This window comes from Nicotiana attenuata, unplaced genomic scaffold (genome assembly GCF_001879085.1).
Source record: "Nicotiana attenuata strain UT unplaced genomic scaffold, NIATTr2, whole genome shotgun sequence".
In the NCBI taxonomy this organism is placed as follows: Eukaryota; Viridiplantae; Streptophyta; class Magnoliopsida; order Solanales; family Solanaceae; genus Nicotiana; species Nicotiana attenuata.
The window spans coordinates 71,351-88,485 of NW_017672429.1; the positions used below are offsets into that span (position 1 = coordinate 71,351).

At 34.0% G+C, this 17,135-nt stretch overlaps 1 protein-coding gene across 1 annotated transcript; it reads left to right on the plus strand.

The window, feature by feature from the left end:
• The first annotated feature begins 8,646 nt into the window (after positions 1-8,646).
• On the plus strand, positions 8,647-15,792 carry LOC109213165 (probable magnesium transporter NIPA6). The gene is made up of 9 exons (XM_019376921.1): positions 8,647-9,151; positions 10,515-10,571; positions 10,667-10,757; positions 10,849-11,009; positions 11,116-11,243; positions 11,413-11,550; positions 14,141-14,233; positions 14,334-14,451; positions 15,161-15,792. The coding sequence occupies exons 1-9, from the start codon at positions 9,019-9,021 to the stop codon at positions 15,247-15,249; spliced, it is 1,008 nt and encodes a 335-aa protein (XP_019232466.1). The 5' UTR covers positions 8,647-9,018; the 3' UTR covers positions 15,250-15,792.
• The last annotated feature ends 1,343 nt before the right edge of the window (positions 15,793-17,135 follow it).

A 17,135-nucleotide genomic window follows, 5' to 3' on the forward strand; every position in this document is an offset into this window, starting at 1 on the left:
TTTATTTAGCTTTTCACGAAACACAGGTGTACCTAAAGTTATTCTTGGCCGTATTTAAATACTTCCGTCGTTCAATATTTAGGGAGGAACATAAAATATAAAAAATAAATAAAACAATAACATAAAAAAAAAATAGATATTAGAAGTGTAATCCGTTGATGCGATTATCAATTAATTATATGTGATTGTTTGTTGCCAGGCAATATTAATTTCATGTTACTTATGAAAATATTAAATATTTTTGAGCTAATTTGTGCTATGTATTACTTTATTAGTTACCTCTATGAGCGGATTATTTTTCTAATATGGGGCATTCTCTCGCTCAAATTTTACAGCAAGGTCACCTAGATCTTTTACCCTTATAAAAGAGTTAGATAGCGTAGTATCCTTAATCTCAAAAATATCTAAAAAAAGAACATAACCAAGTAAATTTGCATATCTCTTGAACTTAGTTTATGGGTCATGTGTCCTGTTTGTTTTTAAATTCGTAGCTGATAAGCAACTTTATGCTATGTACTTGGTATTTTTTTTCCTTTCAATTAATCATTTAATCTCCTTATGAGATTATATTAATAGTTAAATAGCATCATAAAAATCTAAAATCATTTTATCCTGACCATAGCTCTCACAATAATCAGGCTCCCCAAACTCGGATCTAACCATCGACTTCTCAAATAAATTGAGTCTAAGTAATTATAAAAATCACACAAAATAATATTTACAAAATAAAATCTCTTGATAAATTTTTTTATATTAATTTGGTTAAAATTCTATATTAAACCTATACAACATTTAATAAAAAAATAACAAATTTACACATCGTACCGCAAGTCCTCAAACCTTTGGTCAAAGATATCCAGGATCTAATATCTAGCATTAAAAGGAGGTGATTGTACAATAGACGTAATGTCTTCATATTATAAACCTGATATAGAAACAATTTGCTTTTTGTAATCTCAACAATGAACTTGATTATGAAATTATCATAAACAAAATCCTAAAACGAATTTAAATACAAAACTACCTTATCAGAGTCTACCCGTTCATATCCCTTATATATGAAGAGAAACTCAACTTAAAAAGTTGTCATGAATGAAAATCGAAACAAAACCATTATCCAAGCACGAATTGAACATTCTTTCCTTAATAAAAGAATTGTTGGACATCATTGCTGCTTCATTGCACAAGCAGCTTTCTAGAGTTAGATAGCGCAAGCAACGTTCAACATAGTCGCTGAGCGTTAATTATATTTTGTAAGGTTTGAATGATACTATGAGCGACTGCTTTCCTTCCCTTATTAAATAAACAGAAAATTAATTATGAGAGAATTCACGTCATGAAAAAAATAATTAATTTAGCTTGTAGAAACAGTGATATTCCAACAAAAAGGTACCGCTCGTTAAATAATCGCGACCTTGTTATAAAGGCAATAAATGGTTCACGGTGCTCTAGTCCAGGTGAGATTAGTTCACAGTGTTCTAGTCCAAGTGAGATTCTTCTCCCAGATATAGTTTTTGATTTGGTTTCGAAATTAATTCAGATGCCTTGTCTATAGCCTTCTTTCTTTCATGATGCTCTATTCTAGTACAGTTCTTTATCCTAACGTGTGTTATTTCAGTTTTAACCTTTCGTTGTGAGTTCTTGTAAATATTAACATAAAGAGTTAATGGTATAAAAGTCGATTAATATTTTAAGGTTATTTTAGTCGTTCAACATTTAGCGCGGAACATTCGTGCTTGTTATTTCAGTTTTATCCTTTCGTTGTGAGTTCTTATAAATATTAACATAAATAGTTAAGGGTATAAAAGTTGATTAATATTTTAAGGTTATCTTAGTCGTTCAATATTTAGTGCGGAATATTCGTGCTTTTATAATAATAAATAGATATAGATGAAGATAAGACGATAAGATGACCTCCTGTCGGGCATTGCAAAAGAGGGTGATGAGCTGTGCTGGCTAAAATTTAGCTTTAGTCCATTAGTTTTGTTGAATTTAAGTTGTAAATATTGCACGGGGCATCCTATTTGGTCGCCCCCATTTAACTTAAATTCACTTTTTATAAAAGTTTTAACTTGTACCCACTTTTTAAACAACTTGAGGCTTTATAAAAATTGTTCCTGATGATATTTGGGGGTTATGTTACAAATTTGAGCTCATTTGGAGTAGATTTAGGTATTAAATCGTATATTGGATTGTTATAATTTGAAATACAAATTTCTATTTCTGGGCAATTTGCACTTCAACCCTATTTGGCCTTAAGTGCATAAAAACGTTGGTTGCACTTCAGACCTTTTCACTACTAGAAATTCGTGAAAAACCGACCAAAGTAGGTCAGTAATGGCCAATAACCATCCAAAATGCGACAATTAACGCGTGATTGGTAATTTGAAGGTCGGAAGAGCATACCGACCAAAGTTGGCCAGAAATTACCGACCAACTTTGGTCGGTCAATTAAATTAAAAAAATTACCAAAAAAACCGACCAAAGTTGGTCGGTATCTTTATTATGTAATTAAAAAATGCATCATCTAAAAATCGAACAGGGGCCTGTACTGTGGCAGGATACTATTCTACCACTAGAATTTTAGTGCATTTTATTTTAAGACTGTCTTTTATTTCATTTATACTCTTTAATTGTATTTTCGCACGAAAATAACTGACCAGTGTCGGTCGAGTTTATTAAAAAATAAAATTACCGATCGAATTCGGTTGGTTTTTTAAAATGACCGGCCGAATTACCAACCGATTTCGGTAAGTTTTTTTAATATTAATATAATTTATTTTAAATGAAAAACCGACCAAAGTTGGTCGGTTCGTAAAAAAAAAATTAAAATTAAACTATTTTAAACCGACCGACTTTGGTCAGTTTTTTGGCCGTATTTTGACCGACCAAAATAGGACGGTCGACCTTGGTCGGTTTTTGCCGAATTTCTAGTAGTGTTTGGCCTTAAGTGCATATGAAATGTAATTTTTCACTTCAGACTTATGTGCCTTAAGTGTAGCAAAATGTTTGTTTCACTTCAGATATTTTGGCCTTAAGTGCAACTTGAAGTGCAATTTTTCACTTCAGACTTATTGGCCTTAAGTGTTGCAAAACGTTTGTTGCACTTGAGACCTTTTGGCCTTAAGTGCATCTGAAGTGTAACTTTTCACTTCAAACTTATTAGCCTTAAGTGAATGAAGACGTTTGTTTTCAGACTTTTCGGCCTTAACTGTGTCTGAAGTATAATTTTTCACTTCAAACTTATTAGCTTTAAGTGCATGAAACCATTGGTTGCACTTCAGACCTATTTGGCCTTAAGTGCATTTGAAGTGCAATTTTTTCACTTTAGACTAATTTTTTTTAACTTCACACCGGATAAGTCTGAAGTTGATCATAAAGTGGCTACGCTTGCAAACTTTTTTGCAAAGTGGGTATAAGTTCAATTGTGGCCCCAACCGAGAATAGATGTAAAAGCCCCACCTAAGTTAGAAAAGGTCCTGAGTTCAATTCTACTTAATCACTCAAATATTTGCAAAAAAATAGGCGTTAGTTGCGATTCAAACCTCTAACCTGAAAAATCAAGCACATAACCAACACGCCAGAAGACAGTTTGTGTTAAGTGGTGTCATTTTTTTCCTATTTATCCGTTTCTTCACTATATTGATACATATATTTATAAGTAAAATTTCTGACAAATCGGTGTCGCGGGACACCGTTTCGCTTAACATGCGTCCGCCTTTGCGAGAGGACATCTTTACGACTTGGCCGACAAATACTTCTTATATTATGAAAGAAATTTAGAATTAGGGTGATTTACAATTGCTAATTAAAAATTAGTTATAGTTTTAAAATTAGTTGAAATATAGCCAACTTTTTATGCAAAAATAAATTTTGGACAAAAACACCTTTAGTTAAAATCTGAAAAAATCATAACATAATATACTGGAGCTCGAATTTTTTACACGTGAAATTCTAACATAATATGCTGGAATTTTAACATAATCTGCAGGAGTTCTACTGATACAGCATATTAATTATTCTTTTTTTTTTGTGTGTGTGTTTTCGGTTAAGGATATTTTATCTAGATTTTATCTCTGCATCAAATAGTTGCTAATTTTTAATTATTTTGCCAAGCTCACACTATTTTAACTATTTATTATTAATACTCCTACAACTCGTGACAAACTTTGATATAGATTTTTTGTATAATAGCGAGACATATATTATAAACACCAGAAGATGTTCAGTTTGTTACACATAGTAGGAAAATTACCACACATTGGTGGATTATCATAAGTAATTTTTTGATTTCCTAGAGTTCTAAGCATATTACAAACATTAGTTGCTAAAGTTTTTACAAAAAGACAGGCTCCATTTTCTTCCATAGACAGTTGTTGCTTCAAAAAAAGAGGAGGTGTTGCATGGAATTTTGGATTGTGCGGAGAAAGTTGCTTGAAGTTTTCTTTGTTGGCGTCTTTAGCTAGGAGATGCGCCACTTGATTGCCTTCACGGAAGTTATGTCGTAGCAGGAGGTCCTTCTGCTGGTGCATTAATGATCGGCGTGCATAAAAAATGTTAGAACAAACTAAATGGCCATGCTGTATTGCATTGATCGCTTTAGTTGAGTTAGTCTCCACTTCAAGGGGAAAGAGTTGGAGTTTTTCTGCAATTTGGAGATCCTCGCGAATTTCCTGTAACTCAGTATGAAGCGGGGAAATCGTCGTGTGCTGCATCTGGAAGCCAACGATCCACTTACCCATGTGATTTCTAATCACTCCACCTAGACCTGATATTTTTGCACCAACTTTGTATGCACCATCATTGTTGAGTTTATACCAATATTTTTGTGGCTATGCCAAGTTATGTTAGCAGTCATTTTTGATTGAAATGGGCCACCCTTTGAGTTTAGAAAAATGAATTCTCTAGCTTAACCAATCAAAGTTTTCAGTATGAAGGGAAATTGGTGTTGTTGTAATTATTTTTGTTACCGTTAGTCCAAATCTCCCATAAAAGGAAAGTAAATAGGTTGCCTCATTCATTGTTGGAGACTTGGTTATAAGGTTCAATTCTTTTAAATTGATCAGCCAATGGTTATGTCTAATGATATTTTGGACGTTGATGCCTAATGATTTCCAAATATAATAAACTTTAGGGCAAGTTAGGAATATGCGTGTAATATTTTCTTCTTTTCTACGATATATAGTACATTGTAGATCAATATTAATACCAATGTGATGAAGATATTGACGACTAGGGATTCTATCATGGAGACATTGCCAAATGAAGAATTTTATTTTATTTGGGCAGTGTAACTTCCATATCCAGCTTCCATATCAAGAGAAGGGAAAATATTTTCCAAAACCCCTTCTCAATCTTCCCCACCCTATTTCCCATCCCCACAAACCCCCACCAACGCACCCCACACCTAACACCAACCCTCGCCCCACCCCACCCCTTCCACCCTAAATAAAAATATTATTAATAGTACCTTCTTTTCATGTTATAGATAGATTTTTTTTTTAATTTTCAACAAATGAGTATTTTTCATGTTCGATCCTTCTTCGAACCCCGCGTATAATGAGAGCTTAGTGCACCGGGCTGCCTTTAAAAAAAAAGAGTTTATAACTATTACCCTGAGAAATTTGCTCACAAGTATTACAGTAGTAAAGAAGTATCAAATACCTGTGATGACAGGAGATAAGATATTCAATAAAATATTCAATGTGTAGGCACGGTGATTCGAACACTACCATCTAAACAGATAAAATAAAATAAAATAAAATAGTGAGAGGAGCAATATTAATAGAGCAATTTATGCTATATACCAACTAAACCTTCTCTCAAAATAGTTACACTATACACCTAGCCGACCAAAACTATTTATCCGTGTACCCATTTTTCTTATTTATTCTTCTACTCCAACTATGCAGTTTAAAGTTGCCTTGTACTTTTCCTCTATATTTTTCTTCTCCCTTTCTCTTTCTTCACTTTCTCTAATTGGATTATTTACCTCCCTATAATCTCTGATCAATCCACTTTTTCTATCCTCTCTTTTTCATGTATTACAGAAAAACAAAGCTAGAAAGTAAATCTATAAAAAAAATAATTAGGGTTTCAATAGTTTCTTTTCAAAATTCTCAATCTCATTGAGTTCGGTAGATTTTGACTTTCTCTATATGAGATTTTTATTCAACGTCACGCGTGATCCTCGTACTAATCACCTAAAAATACCGGATTACTTAATTGGATGTTGTGTTCAAAGTTGTTTTTTTAGAGATTTCTTATTAAACTCTTTTTCAAACTCCAGATCTGGACTTTTGTGTGTGTTTGAAGACGCACCATTGTTGAACTTGAAACTCTTGAATTTAAAAATCCTTTTTGAAGTTTTGTTGTTTGATTGCATAAGCTCTCATTGAGTTAATTAGATTATGTGACAACTGATATTATTTCAGTTTAATAATTGAATTTAAAAAAATTAAACTCTTTGCGTACAATTGTATACTCTGTTTGTATAGCTATATACTATACTGGTATCATATGTTAGTTGAAACATTTTTTGGTTGTATTAGCTACATTTGATTGGTACACTATTTGATTTTTCTTTAGTAACAGTAGAATAGTATACTATCTTGATTTTTTTTTTTAATTTTCCTTTATGCGTGTGTTTTATGTAATCATTTTAATTTTTTCTTTATGCGTTTGTTTTATATAACAGTATTATAGTACAATATCTTGAAATACATTCTTATATTAATATGTGGTACACTATTTTTTTATTTTTCTCTTTATGCATGTGTATTATGTAATAGTATTATAGTCATATATAGTTGCCTGAATTAATTAGTAGAATTGTATACCCTATTGGTATAATTATATGTCATATTGGTATCATATGGTAGTTGAAATATTTTTGGTTATTTTAGGTACATTTTTAAGTGAATTCTATTCTGAAATGATTAATATGATCATGTTTTGCTGTGTTAGATTTTCTTGTACCTATGGATATAGATTTTATGTATTATGTAATAGCTTTTATAGTTACGTGCAGTTGTTGGAACGACCCCGTACAACTATATATACTATTAGTATAGTTATATACTATATTGGTATCATATGATAGTTGAATTATTTTTTGGTTGTATTAGCTGCATTTAATTGGTACACTATTTGATTTTCTTTTAATATTAGTAATATAGTACAATATCATGAAATACTTTACTTTATTAATATGTGCTACACTTTTTTTTCCTCTTTATGCATGTGTGTTATGTAATAGTAGTATAGTCATATAATTGCCGGAAATTAACCAATAAAGTTGTATACCATGTTGGTATAGTTATATAACACATTGGTATCATATGGTAGTTTGAATATTTTTTTTGTTGTTTTAGCTACATTTTTAAGTGATTACTATTCTGAAATTATTTATATGAACATGATTTGCAGTGCTGGAACTTTTTTGTGTCGATGGACATAGATTATGTGTATTATATAATAACTTTTATAGTTATAGGCAATTGTTGGAACGACCCACAATTATATACCCTGTTAGTATATAGAATGAGCAAGTTGCTTTGCGAATATTTAGCTTGCAATGCGAGCATGTAATTTTCTCATACTTTTATTGCATCCTTTGAAGTTGGTACAGTAGTATAGTCGTAAATAGTTGTAGCAATATTCTAGAGCAATCATATACTCTGTTGATATACATGTATACCATATTGGTATCATATGATACTAGCAGTCTTTTTTGTTGCTTATACTTTTATTGCATTTTTTAATATTTTATTATCATTTCTATTCTAACTAGTATATATGGAGATTTGATGGTCATAGATTATGTTTTTCTGCTCCATAATTGATTGTGTTACTGCTAATGGTAGAGTGTGTACTGATATTTGTCGGGAAGGAGATCAAGGTTTGCATGACAATCACATGTTGAACTTTAGACTCTAATTATGTAATTTATGATGCTCACCAGCAGTCATTGTAATATTCAGTGAATTAGATCAAGTGACAACTGATATATTTCAGTTTAATAATTGAATTTAAAAAATGAGAAAAAAGACAAAAGGTATATTATACTAGTTATATTAAAAAAGGTGAATAAATATTTACTATATTAATTATGTTTTCTTATTGTATAAAAAAAAGAACAATAAAAAATAGTGAGAAAATAAAAATAGATTATAAAGAGAAAAAGAATATGAAAAAAAGAAGTTAAATGTAATTAGAAAAAGAAAAAAGAGAAGAAAAAAAGAAGAAAATGAGGAAAAAGAAAAGGAGAAAAGAAAGAGAAAAAAAAGCATAGAAATAAAGAAGAATTGGAGAAAAAAGAGAAAATTCTCCATGAAAATTATTATGGGTAGGAAATGTAATTAGTTTATGGATAAAAAAACAAATGTATAAACAAAGATAAATAATTTTGTATTTGTGGGTAACTGTATCATTCATCCCTAATAATATAATATAGAGAAGAAAGGAAATATGCAGCTGATTAGGGTCGGCCGGGCCAACTCACACGCTGTTTGGTCGTCTGGTGACGTGGCCTTCCTGGTTGTTAGGCTCGTTAAATCTCAGCATTTCCAAAAGAACCTGAAAGCTTCGATTTAACGGCGTTAAATTGCTCCCGTGTTTCACGTTTACTAAATAGTCCCCGCGTCACAGTGAAAATTTGAAGAAGCAGAGGAAGAAAGACCATATTACCGAAGCTTCCAACAAACAGACTAACTTTATGGGTTTTTAGGAGAGGGAGGAAACAAGAATTCTCTGAAACTATTTTATTTGTTCTTTAATTGTTTCAGATCTCCCTCTCCCAATTCCCAACAAACAGTAGTTCTTGCAACTTGCTCAGTTTTTGTAATTTTTTAGAAGGAACAATTATTCTTTCAGATTCTGTATTTAATGCGTTTTTGACCGTGTATATATATAAAGAAGAAGTTAGAAGAGTAAAGTGAAGCAATTATTCTTACAGATTGAGTATTTGATTGTGTGTATAAATATTGGAGAAGTAAGAAGAAGTGACAGGGAGAGAGGATGGGGTTTTCGGAGAATAGTAGAGGATTAGTTCTAGCAATAGTATCAAGCTTGTTCATTGGAACGAGTTTTATATTGAAAAAGAAAGGTCTCAAACGTGCTGCTGCTGCTGCTGCTGCTGGAACTCGTGCAGGTCTGAAATGCTCTCTCTCCCTCTGTGTGTCTTAGATTTTTACTTCCGTTTATTAGACAACTTACAAATTGAAAAGGCACAATCTGTTCGCTTGCCTGAAGTTGAATTACTTGTGTGGATGCACAAATCCAGTAATTAAAGGTGAAATTGTGTTGTTGACAGTGCTATGTGTGATATTAGTGAAAATATATCAATCAACAGCGCCTTCAATACCAAATTAGTTGGGTTTCAACTGTATGAATCTTCGGTATCCATTCCAGCTTTATTGAGGCCTGTTCAAATAGTCAAAAGATTCATTATAGTCAAATTACTTTAAGCTGACCATTCTGTGAAACTCACATAGGAGAAATTATACTAGTGAAGGAATATACTATTCTCTATTTGGTAAACATTGCAAGTTTATGTATCTAATACCTGGGCATGCTCTTTACATTGTATTTCAACATAGGGGAGAATTGTTCTGTTCAATTTGTTGTATTTATGTTGGTTCTTCTTTGATTCATCAGGTATTATAGGGTGTGTAATTTGTTGTTCATTAATAGGGTCTATAGTCACCATCTGATAGACTATATGCTAAGGGCATGCAGTTACTCAAGAGCTAAGCTTACCAGGATTTTTAATCATTTAGGTGGTGGAAACAATATCCTTCGGGATCAATTTTAGTTCAGGCCTGTGTTGGAATGCATAAATGAAGTGGGAGATGGTCACATGAATAAAGAAGAGAAAATCTAGAAACCCATTATTTGAATGTGGATAGGGAAATGCTAAAATGACTAATATGAGGTCTAAAGGCAATTAATGCATCTCAATGTTTTTCGTGCTGAGTCTGTTGACAACCTTTCTAGCCCCATTAGATCCAGTCTTCTTCTAGTAGCACTTACTAGTTGGGAATTGCCGATTTGGGTTCTTCACATTTAGGTTTCTTCTTCTTCTTCCTGTTGTCATTTTCTTTAATTTAAGCCATGAGTAGGAGATTGACAAGTTCTAGCCGGCTAAAACACTGCAACCCAATGCTTATATTCCAATAGTTTCTATTCTTATTCATGATCTTGCCAACCCATACATAATACTAGAAGAACCATCTTTGGTTGGACATTCTAGTGGGTGCTGAAGCTTTTGTCCCTGAAATACTTGTGAGTTTCACATGGAGTAATCTATGCCAGTACTTCTAGCTGATCATATTTTGCTTATAAGTTAATATAGTTTTTTTATTTTTAGACCGTAGTCTAGTGTGCCAATTATCTGGTTAGTACTTAATTGATAGCAGAACAACAAACATCGTTTTTAGTACCCTTTTTCCTCATTAAATACTCTGTCAACTTCAATTCACCTAGCTAAACAGTTGTTGTAATCTTCACTGCAGGAATTGGAGGTTATACTTATTTGCTTGAACCCCTTTGGTGGTCAGGCATGATCACAAGTAAGTGGATCATGAGATGTCTCCATAAGTTAACCTCTTTCCAGGAATGTGTTACATTGTTCTGGTCTTAATGTCATTTGGATTTGGGTATGCAGTGATTGTTGGGGAGGTTTCCAATTTTGTGGCTTATATTTATGCTCCGGCGGTTCTTGTGACCCCTCTTGGTGCATTGAGTATAATTATCAGGTATGATTTTGAAGTTCTTTTAGCTGTTTTAAAATTCTGATAAGGAACTCCTGCTGATGTTTGCGTAACTAACCTTGGTTAATTTGAATAGTGCTATCTTGGCGCACTTTATGTTGCGGGAACGATTACAACTGTTAGGTGTGGTGGGATGCATATTGTGCATTGTAGGATCTGTGGTAATTGTTGTACATGCACCTCAGGAGCATATGCCGACTTCTGTGCAAGAAATCTGGATTTTGGCAATTCAACCAGGTCTGGACTTTTGGTATTATTCCTGTTTATCTAGCTATAGGTTATAAGATATTTCTCCCTTTTGCAGAGCTTATTACTAATTTCTCCTTGCTTCTTTTGTCAGCAGCATTTTTGATTTATGTAGCAGCAACAATATCCATAGTAGTAGCTTTGATGTTGCATTTTGAGCCTCGTTATGGGCAGACGAACGTACTGGTCTATTTGGGAATATGTTCCTTAATGGGTGCACTTACGGTAATTATTTTTTTATTCTAGTCTACTTCCGTCATCTTCTTTTATTCTTTGTTGGAATGTGTACACTACATTCTTGTTGTTGGACAAGATGCAGTTTTGCACATGTGAACGTTTTGCTAGCCTGTCAGGATGTTTCTGTAGCTTTTTGTTCAAAAAATTATTTCTGCAGGTTGTCAGCATAAAGGCTATTGGAATTGCAATAAAACTTACTTTGGAAGGAATTAGTCAGATTGCCTATCCGCAGACTTGGTTTTTTCTAGCTGTTGCAGTCATCTGTGTCATCACACAGTTGAATTATCTAAACAAGGTAATGTCTATATGGTACTTTCCCAGCTTGACTGAGACTTTCATTAATCCATATGATCATTCATTTACATTACCTTGACTAGCGCGAAGTCCCATTTCTTTCAATAACATGCTTGTCATTTAAGGTGTTAAAATTCAGAATGCGTCTATATTGACGATGACCTAGCAATGCATCCAGGATCAGCTCAGCTCATGCATCATGTGTATATCTGGTGTCAATTCCTCTGAATTTAAATATTAGATCAGTTATTGGATTTATGATCTCCATGTAATGATATCAATTCTTGCACAAGGTGTTTCATGTTAAATGACGATAAAACAGAGAATCAATACTTGATACCAACTATGCTACAATGTTTTCCTGAGGTCTTTAAGTTATGTTTCTGTTTTCTACTTTTGTACAACAACAAAAAAACCCAGTATAATCCCACTAATGGGGTCTGGGGAGGGTAGTGTGTACGCATATTATCCCTACCTTGTGAAGGTAGAGACGCTGTTGCCGATAGACCCTCGGCTCGAAGAAAGCATGGAAAAGAAAAGAAGCAGTAACAATAGCAAGATAGCTGAAACAAAAGAAACAACAGATAGTTTATACTATAAATATTAGAATAAAAGAATGCAATAATTATTATTATTATTATTATTATTATTATTATTATTATTAATAATCTACAACCCTAATTCTCGACCCGTCCTATCAAGGCCTTAAGGGTCATGTACTCGGTAAGCTGAAGATATGTCATATCCAGTCGAATCAATTCTCCCTAGTACTTCTTCAGCCTGCCTCTACCTCTCCTTAGACCCCCCACGACCAATCTCTCACACCTCATCTCAACCTCCTTCCTGCATCTTGTCCGCCACCAAGGCCATTCTCACCTTGTCCCGAATATCCTCATTTTTAATCATATCTCTCCTGGTATGGCCAAACATGGAGTTGCACCAGGGATCAGCTGTTCCTATTTGCCTTGGTGATGGATGAATTGACGTGACACATTCAAAGGGAGGTGCCATGATGCATGTTATTTGCAGATGACATAGTACTGATTAATGAGACACGGGGCAGAGTTAACACTAGGCTGGAGGTTTGGAAGCAAACTCTTAAGTCTAAAGGTTTCAGGTTAAGTAGGACTTAGACAGAATACTTGGAGTGCAGGTTCAGTGACGTGACTCATGAGGCTGACGTGGAGGTGAGGTTTGATACACAAGTCATCCCCAAAAGAGGAAGTTTCAAGTATGGGGAGATTGACGATGATGTCACACTTCCTATCGCATCCGATTTCTTGTGCAATAAGAATATGCCACTGAGACTTAAACGTAAGCTTTATATAGTGGTTGTTAGACCGACTATGTTGTATGGAGCAATGTGTTGGGCAGTCAAGAATTCTCATGTCCTGAATCTTCTCCCATTGTCCTCTCCCGGGTCTTAGCTCCACCATACATGTCCTTAGTCGCCCTAGTGTATGCAATAGGTACCTCTCTAGCCTTCAATCATTTTCGTAGAACCTCCCTTGGGGCCTCGTCGTATGCTTTTTCTAGGTCAACGAACACCATATGAAGATCCTTCTTCCTCTCCTTATACTGCTCCACCAACCTCCTAACGAGATGAATAACTTCTATAGTCGATCACCCTGGCATGAATCCGAACTGGTTTTTAGAAATAGACACACTCCTCCTCACCCTCATCTCCACTATCCTCTCCTAAGCTTTCATAGTGTGGTTCAGCAGCTTAATACCCCTATAGTTGTTGCAATTTTAAATATCGCCCTTGTTCTTGTACAACGGAACCATTGTACTCCACCTCCATTCTTCAGGCATCTTTGCCGTCCTAAGAATGACATTGAACAACCAAATAAGCCACTTCATACCCGCCTTACTCACGCTCTTTCCAAAAATCCACCGGGATCTCGTCCGGCCCAGTCGCTCTTTCCTTACTCATCCTACACATAGCCCCTTCATCCTCCACAACCTTTATATGCCTACAATACCCGAAATCTCTACGACTCTCAGAGTGCTCCAAAGCACCCAGCATAATATTCATGTCTCCCTCTTCTTTCAGGAGCTTATGGGAGTAAGTCTGCTATCTTCGCTTTATGTGTCTCTCCTCCACCAACACTTTGTTTTCAACTTTTGTGATTTGGCAATAAAAGCAGCTTCTAATTTAGATCTTTATGTCACTTAGACAAATAAGTAGAGTACTATGAAACTGAAGGTGTCCATAAATGATGCATTGCTCTACTCCTAAGTTGAGATGAAGGATACTACGGTTCAGTTTCTCGTTTCCTTTGTAGCTCTCTTGCATGCTTGATATGTGAGCAGTTTTAATATCTGCAACGAGTGCTTTGGTTGGTAATCTAGCAAAAGAAATTTTCTACAATAGTTGGTACTGCTTCATATTGAGATTTTCCTTATCAAATGAACCTTGAGATGCTGGTTGACCATTATAAAGTGCAGTTACTAAGAACTGCATGCTATTACGCCTAATCTTAGTTTTGCAGTTTAGCAATACGCATGATTTTTTTTAGGGATAATTTACATTGCTTTTCTTTTGGGTGTTTGAACCATTTTCTGACGTTTATGCATCATTTGGATAGGCACTGGATACATTCAATGCTGCAATTGTTTCTCCAATATATTATGTAATGTTCACCACTTTGACCATCATGGCAAGCGCAATAATGTTCAAGGTATGTTGTCAATTAAGCTATTCTTAATTGTGGTCCTCCTTCAATATGTTTACGGAGTAAAATGCGAACCCATCATTTGCTTTATGATATTGCTCTGCAGGATTGGGCTGGACAAGATGCTAGCAGTATAGTATCTGAGATATGTGGATTTATCACAGTACTTTCAGGAACAGTCGTACTTCATGTGACTAGAGAACAGGAACCAGCAACTACACCAGGTAAAAATTGAAGTTGCAGCATGCACCCCACCTTTAGATGCTGTAGGCCTCTCATATCAATGTATATATCCTTGATATTATGCAAGCTAAAATCTGCCAACACTAAAGAATTGGCTCATTCTATCTGCAACACTTGAAAGCATATTTTGACTTAGGTGTAGTTATCTGATATCTCCTGCTTCAGGTCAATCTGACTTATTTTAGTGTACAAATTTCTCGATACTGCTAAATTTTGTTTTTGTAATTTTCTGATTTCAGCGGAGATAGTAAGTAAACACTGATAAAATAATCGAGCCTGGTATTCTGCTTTATTTTACTCGACTTTTGATAATGATTTTTCTTTTTGTGATGGCCAATGGGGCTAGATCACGAAGGGAGTATGTGTTTTTACAAAGTTGCATATGTGAGATAGTGAGATTAGCTGTTCCTACTTTGCTCAATTCAGGTGTACAGATTCAAATGCCCTTCTGATTTTGGGTACTTGGTGTCCCAAAAGATCACGTGTTTTTACATTGTTGCCCATGTGGCACATAGGTACCTTACATTGGTGTTGGGACTGATGACCTTTTTGAGTTGAGACTGGACTTTACTTTTTAGAAGTGATTCTTTAAAAGCTACTGTACTTTGAAGTCCAAATTGAGGCCTCAATATCATTTTTCTACTCAAATTTTACTACAGGTTTGTGCTTATAATACATTGGTTTATGCAGGAAATATATCGTGGTATGATGGCGAAGATATAAAGGTTATGGAGAATGGACATTACATAATGTTGAATGATTCAAACTATTTCCGCTGAGTTGATCTCGTGGCTATCGATTCTAGATCTTGATCGCAAAAGTTGAAGTTGTATCCGTAACTGATGCTTGATTTATTTTTTTTGTGGAATGAGAATTCTTCTTTAAGCTCAGAAATGTCGAGCTTTACAATTGGGAGGAAAGTTTTCCTACGAGCACAATTTTGGGAAAAGGCTACTAGTCGAGGTCACCTTGTATATGAAGCTTGGAATGGATTCTTGAAGAAGCCTTGACCAAAATGTACACTTGGACATGCTTTTCTTGCAGACCTGCTGTTCGAATGGTGGTGTCATTTCTTTGAGCTTGTTTTGTGGAGTATTTTAGTTGATTCATGTTGTAATTTATTGAGCCATCTTATTGTTGTAACATATTAGTCATTGTTTTAGCTTGAGATTATAACATAGTGCAGAAAGTTGCAGCAGTAAGTTAGGATGGTATTCTTTTGTAAGATAGTAAACCAAGCCTTTGTAAGCATTTGTTTTGGAGACTGACACATTATGTACTTTGTGGAGTTTATAATTTAGAAGTAAGAAGATTGTTAAAGCCGTATTGTTGTAGATGCGTAGCAGCAAAGTGAAGCATTTCGCACTTACCTCAAGCATAAAGATGGACATTAGAACAAGCAATTTGGTTGGGTGGGGGGAGGTGGGGGGTTGGGGGGGGGGGGTGGGAGTTAAAATTCACGAATAGCCACTTTTCAGCTCTTGTTATTTAAAGATAACTGTTGTCATGAAATTTAGCTCCCGTTTGGCCATAAAATTTGGGAGCTTTTTTCCAAATTTTAATTTTAAATATCTTGTGTATAGATTTAGACCATTTTTTGGCAGATTTTTAAAACAAAATCTTCAAATCCCAAAAAGAGTTCTGGAGTAGTTATTGAAGTTTTCTACTCATAAAACATTTAATTTCTTTCAAGTAAAATGCATGTCCAAATGCAATTTTAACTTTCAAAAATTGTATTTCATCTCACCTCAAAAATTCATGTTTCAAGTTCCAATTATGTTCAAACGCTAGCTTAAAATTATGCAAGTGAAATCTAGAATATCGTCATATAATTTCACTTGTGAATTTGAAATTCTAGGACTGGCTAATTTCCAAAAAAACATGACCACAAATGGCCGGTCAGGGCTCTCAATTCAAGCCCATCTGTTTTGCAAGTGGACGGCCCTGGGCCAGTTATGTCTCAACCCAATTGTGCTCTTTCACACTAGGCCCCTACGTTGTTACGCATAATGTGCTACAATATCTAAATACTAATAAAACTGGAAGAATGACACAGTTACCCACAAAAACAAAACTATTTACTCTTGTCTACTCATTTATTTTTCTACCCATAAACTAATTATATTTTCTACCCATAGTAGTTTTTGTGGGGAATTTTTTCTTTATTCTCCAATTCTTTTTATTTTTATGCTTCTTTTTTTTTTCTTTTCTCCTTTTCTTTTTTCTCGTTTTCTCTTATTTTTTTCTTTTTTCATTTTCTAATTTTATTTAACTTCTTTTTTTATATTCTTTTTCTATTCATAATCTAATTTCATTTACTGTTTTCACTATTTTTTAGATCGGAAGAGNCTAATACAACCAAAAAATATTAACTAACATATGATACCAGTATAGTATATAGCTATACCAACAAGGTATACAATTGTACGCAAAGAGTTAAGAAATTTAATTTAATTATTAAACTGAAATAATATCAGTTGTCAACAAATATTTCAAAAAAATTCTAAAGGATCTAATTGTAAGAGTATATCGTTACATTATATAGCATACTATAATTTTTTAATTTTTTTTTGCATTTTCAATTTGCCTCTCACGTTGGGTAAAAGCTTAAAGCAAATTAAAAGGGAAAAGGCAAGTGAATTTACGGGTAATAAGTATACTATTA

Coding starts and splice junctions, on each gene's coding strand:
- LOC109213165 (XM_019376921.1), top strand. CDS start 9,019: ATGGGGTTTTCGGAGAATAGTAGAGGATTAGTTCTAGCAATAGTATCA. Junction 9,152..10,514: donor TGCTGCTGGAACTCGTGCAG/GTCTGAAATGCT, acceptor TCTTCACTGCAG/GAATTGGAGGTTATACTTAT. Junction 11,010..11,115: donor GATTTTGGCAATTCAACCAG/GTCTGGACTTTT, acceptor TTTTGTCAGCAG/CATTTTTGATTTATGTAGCA.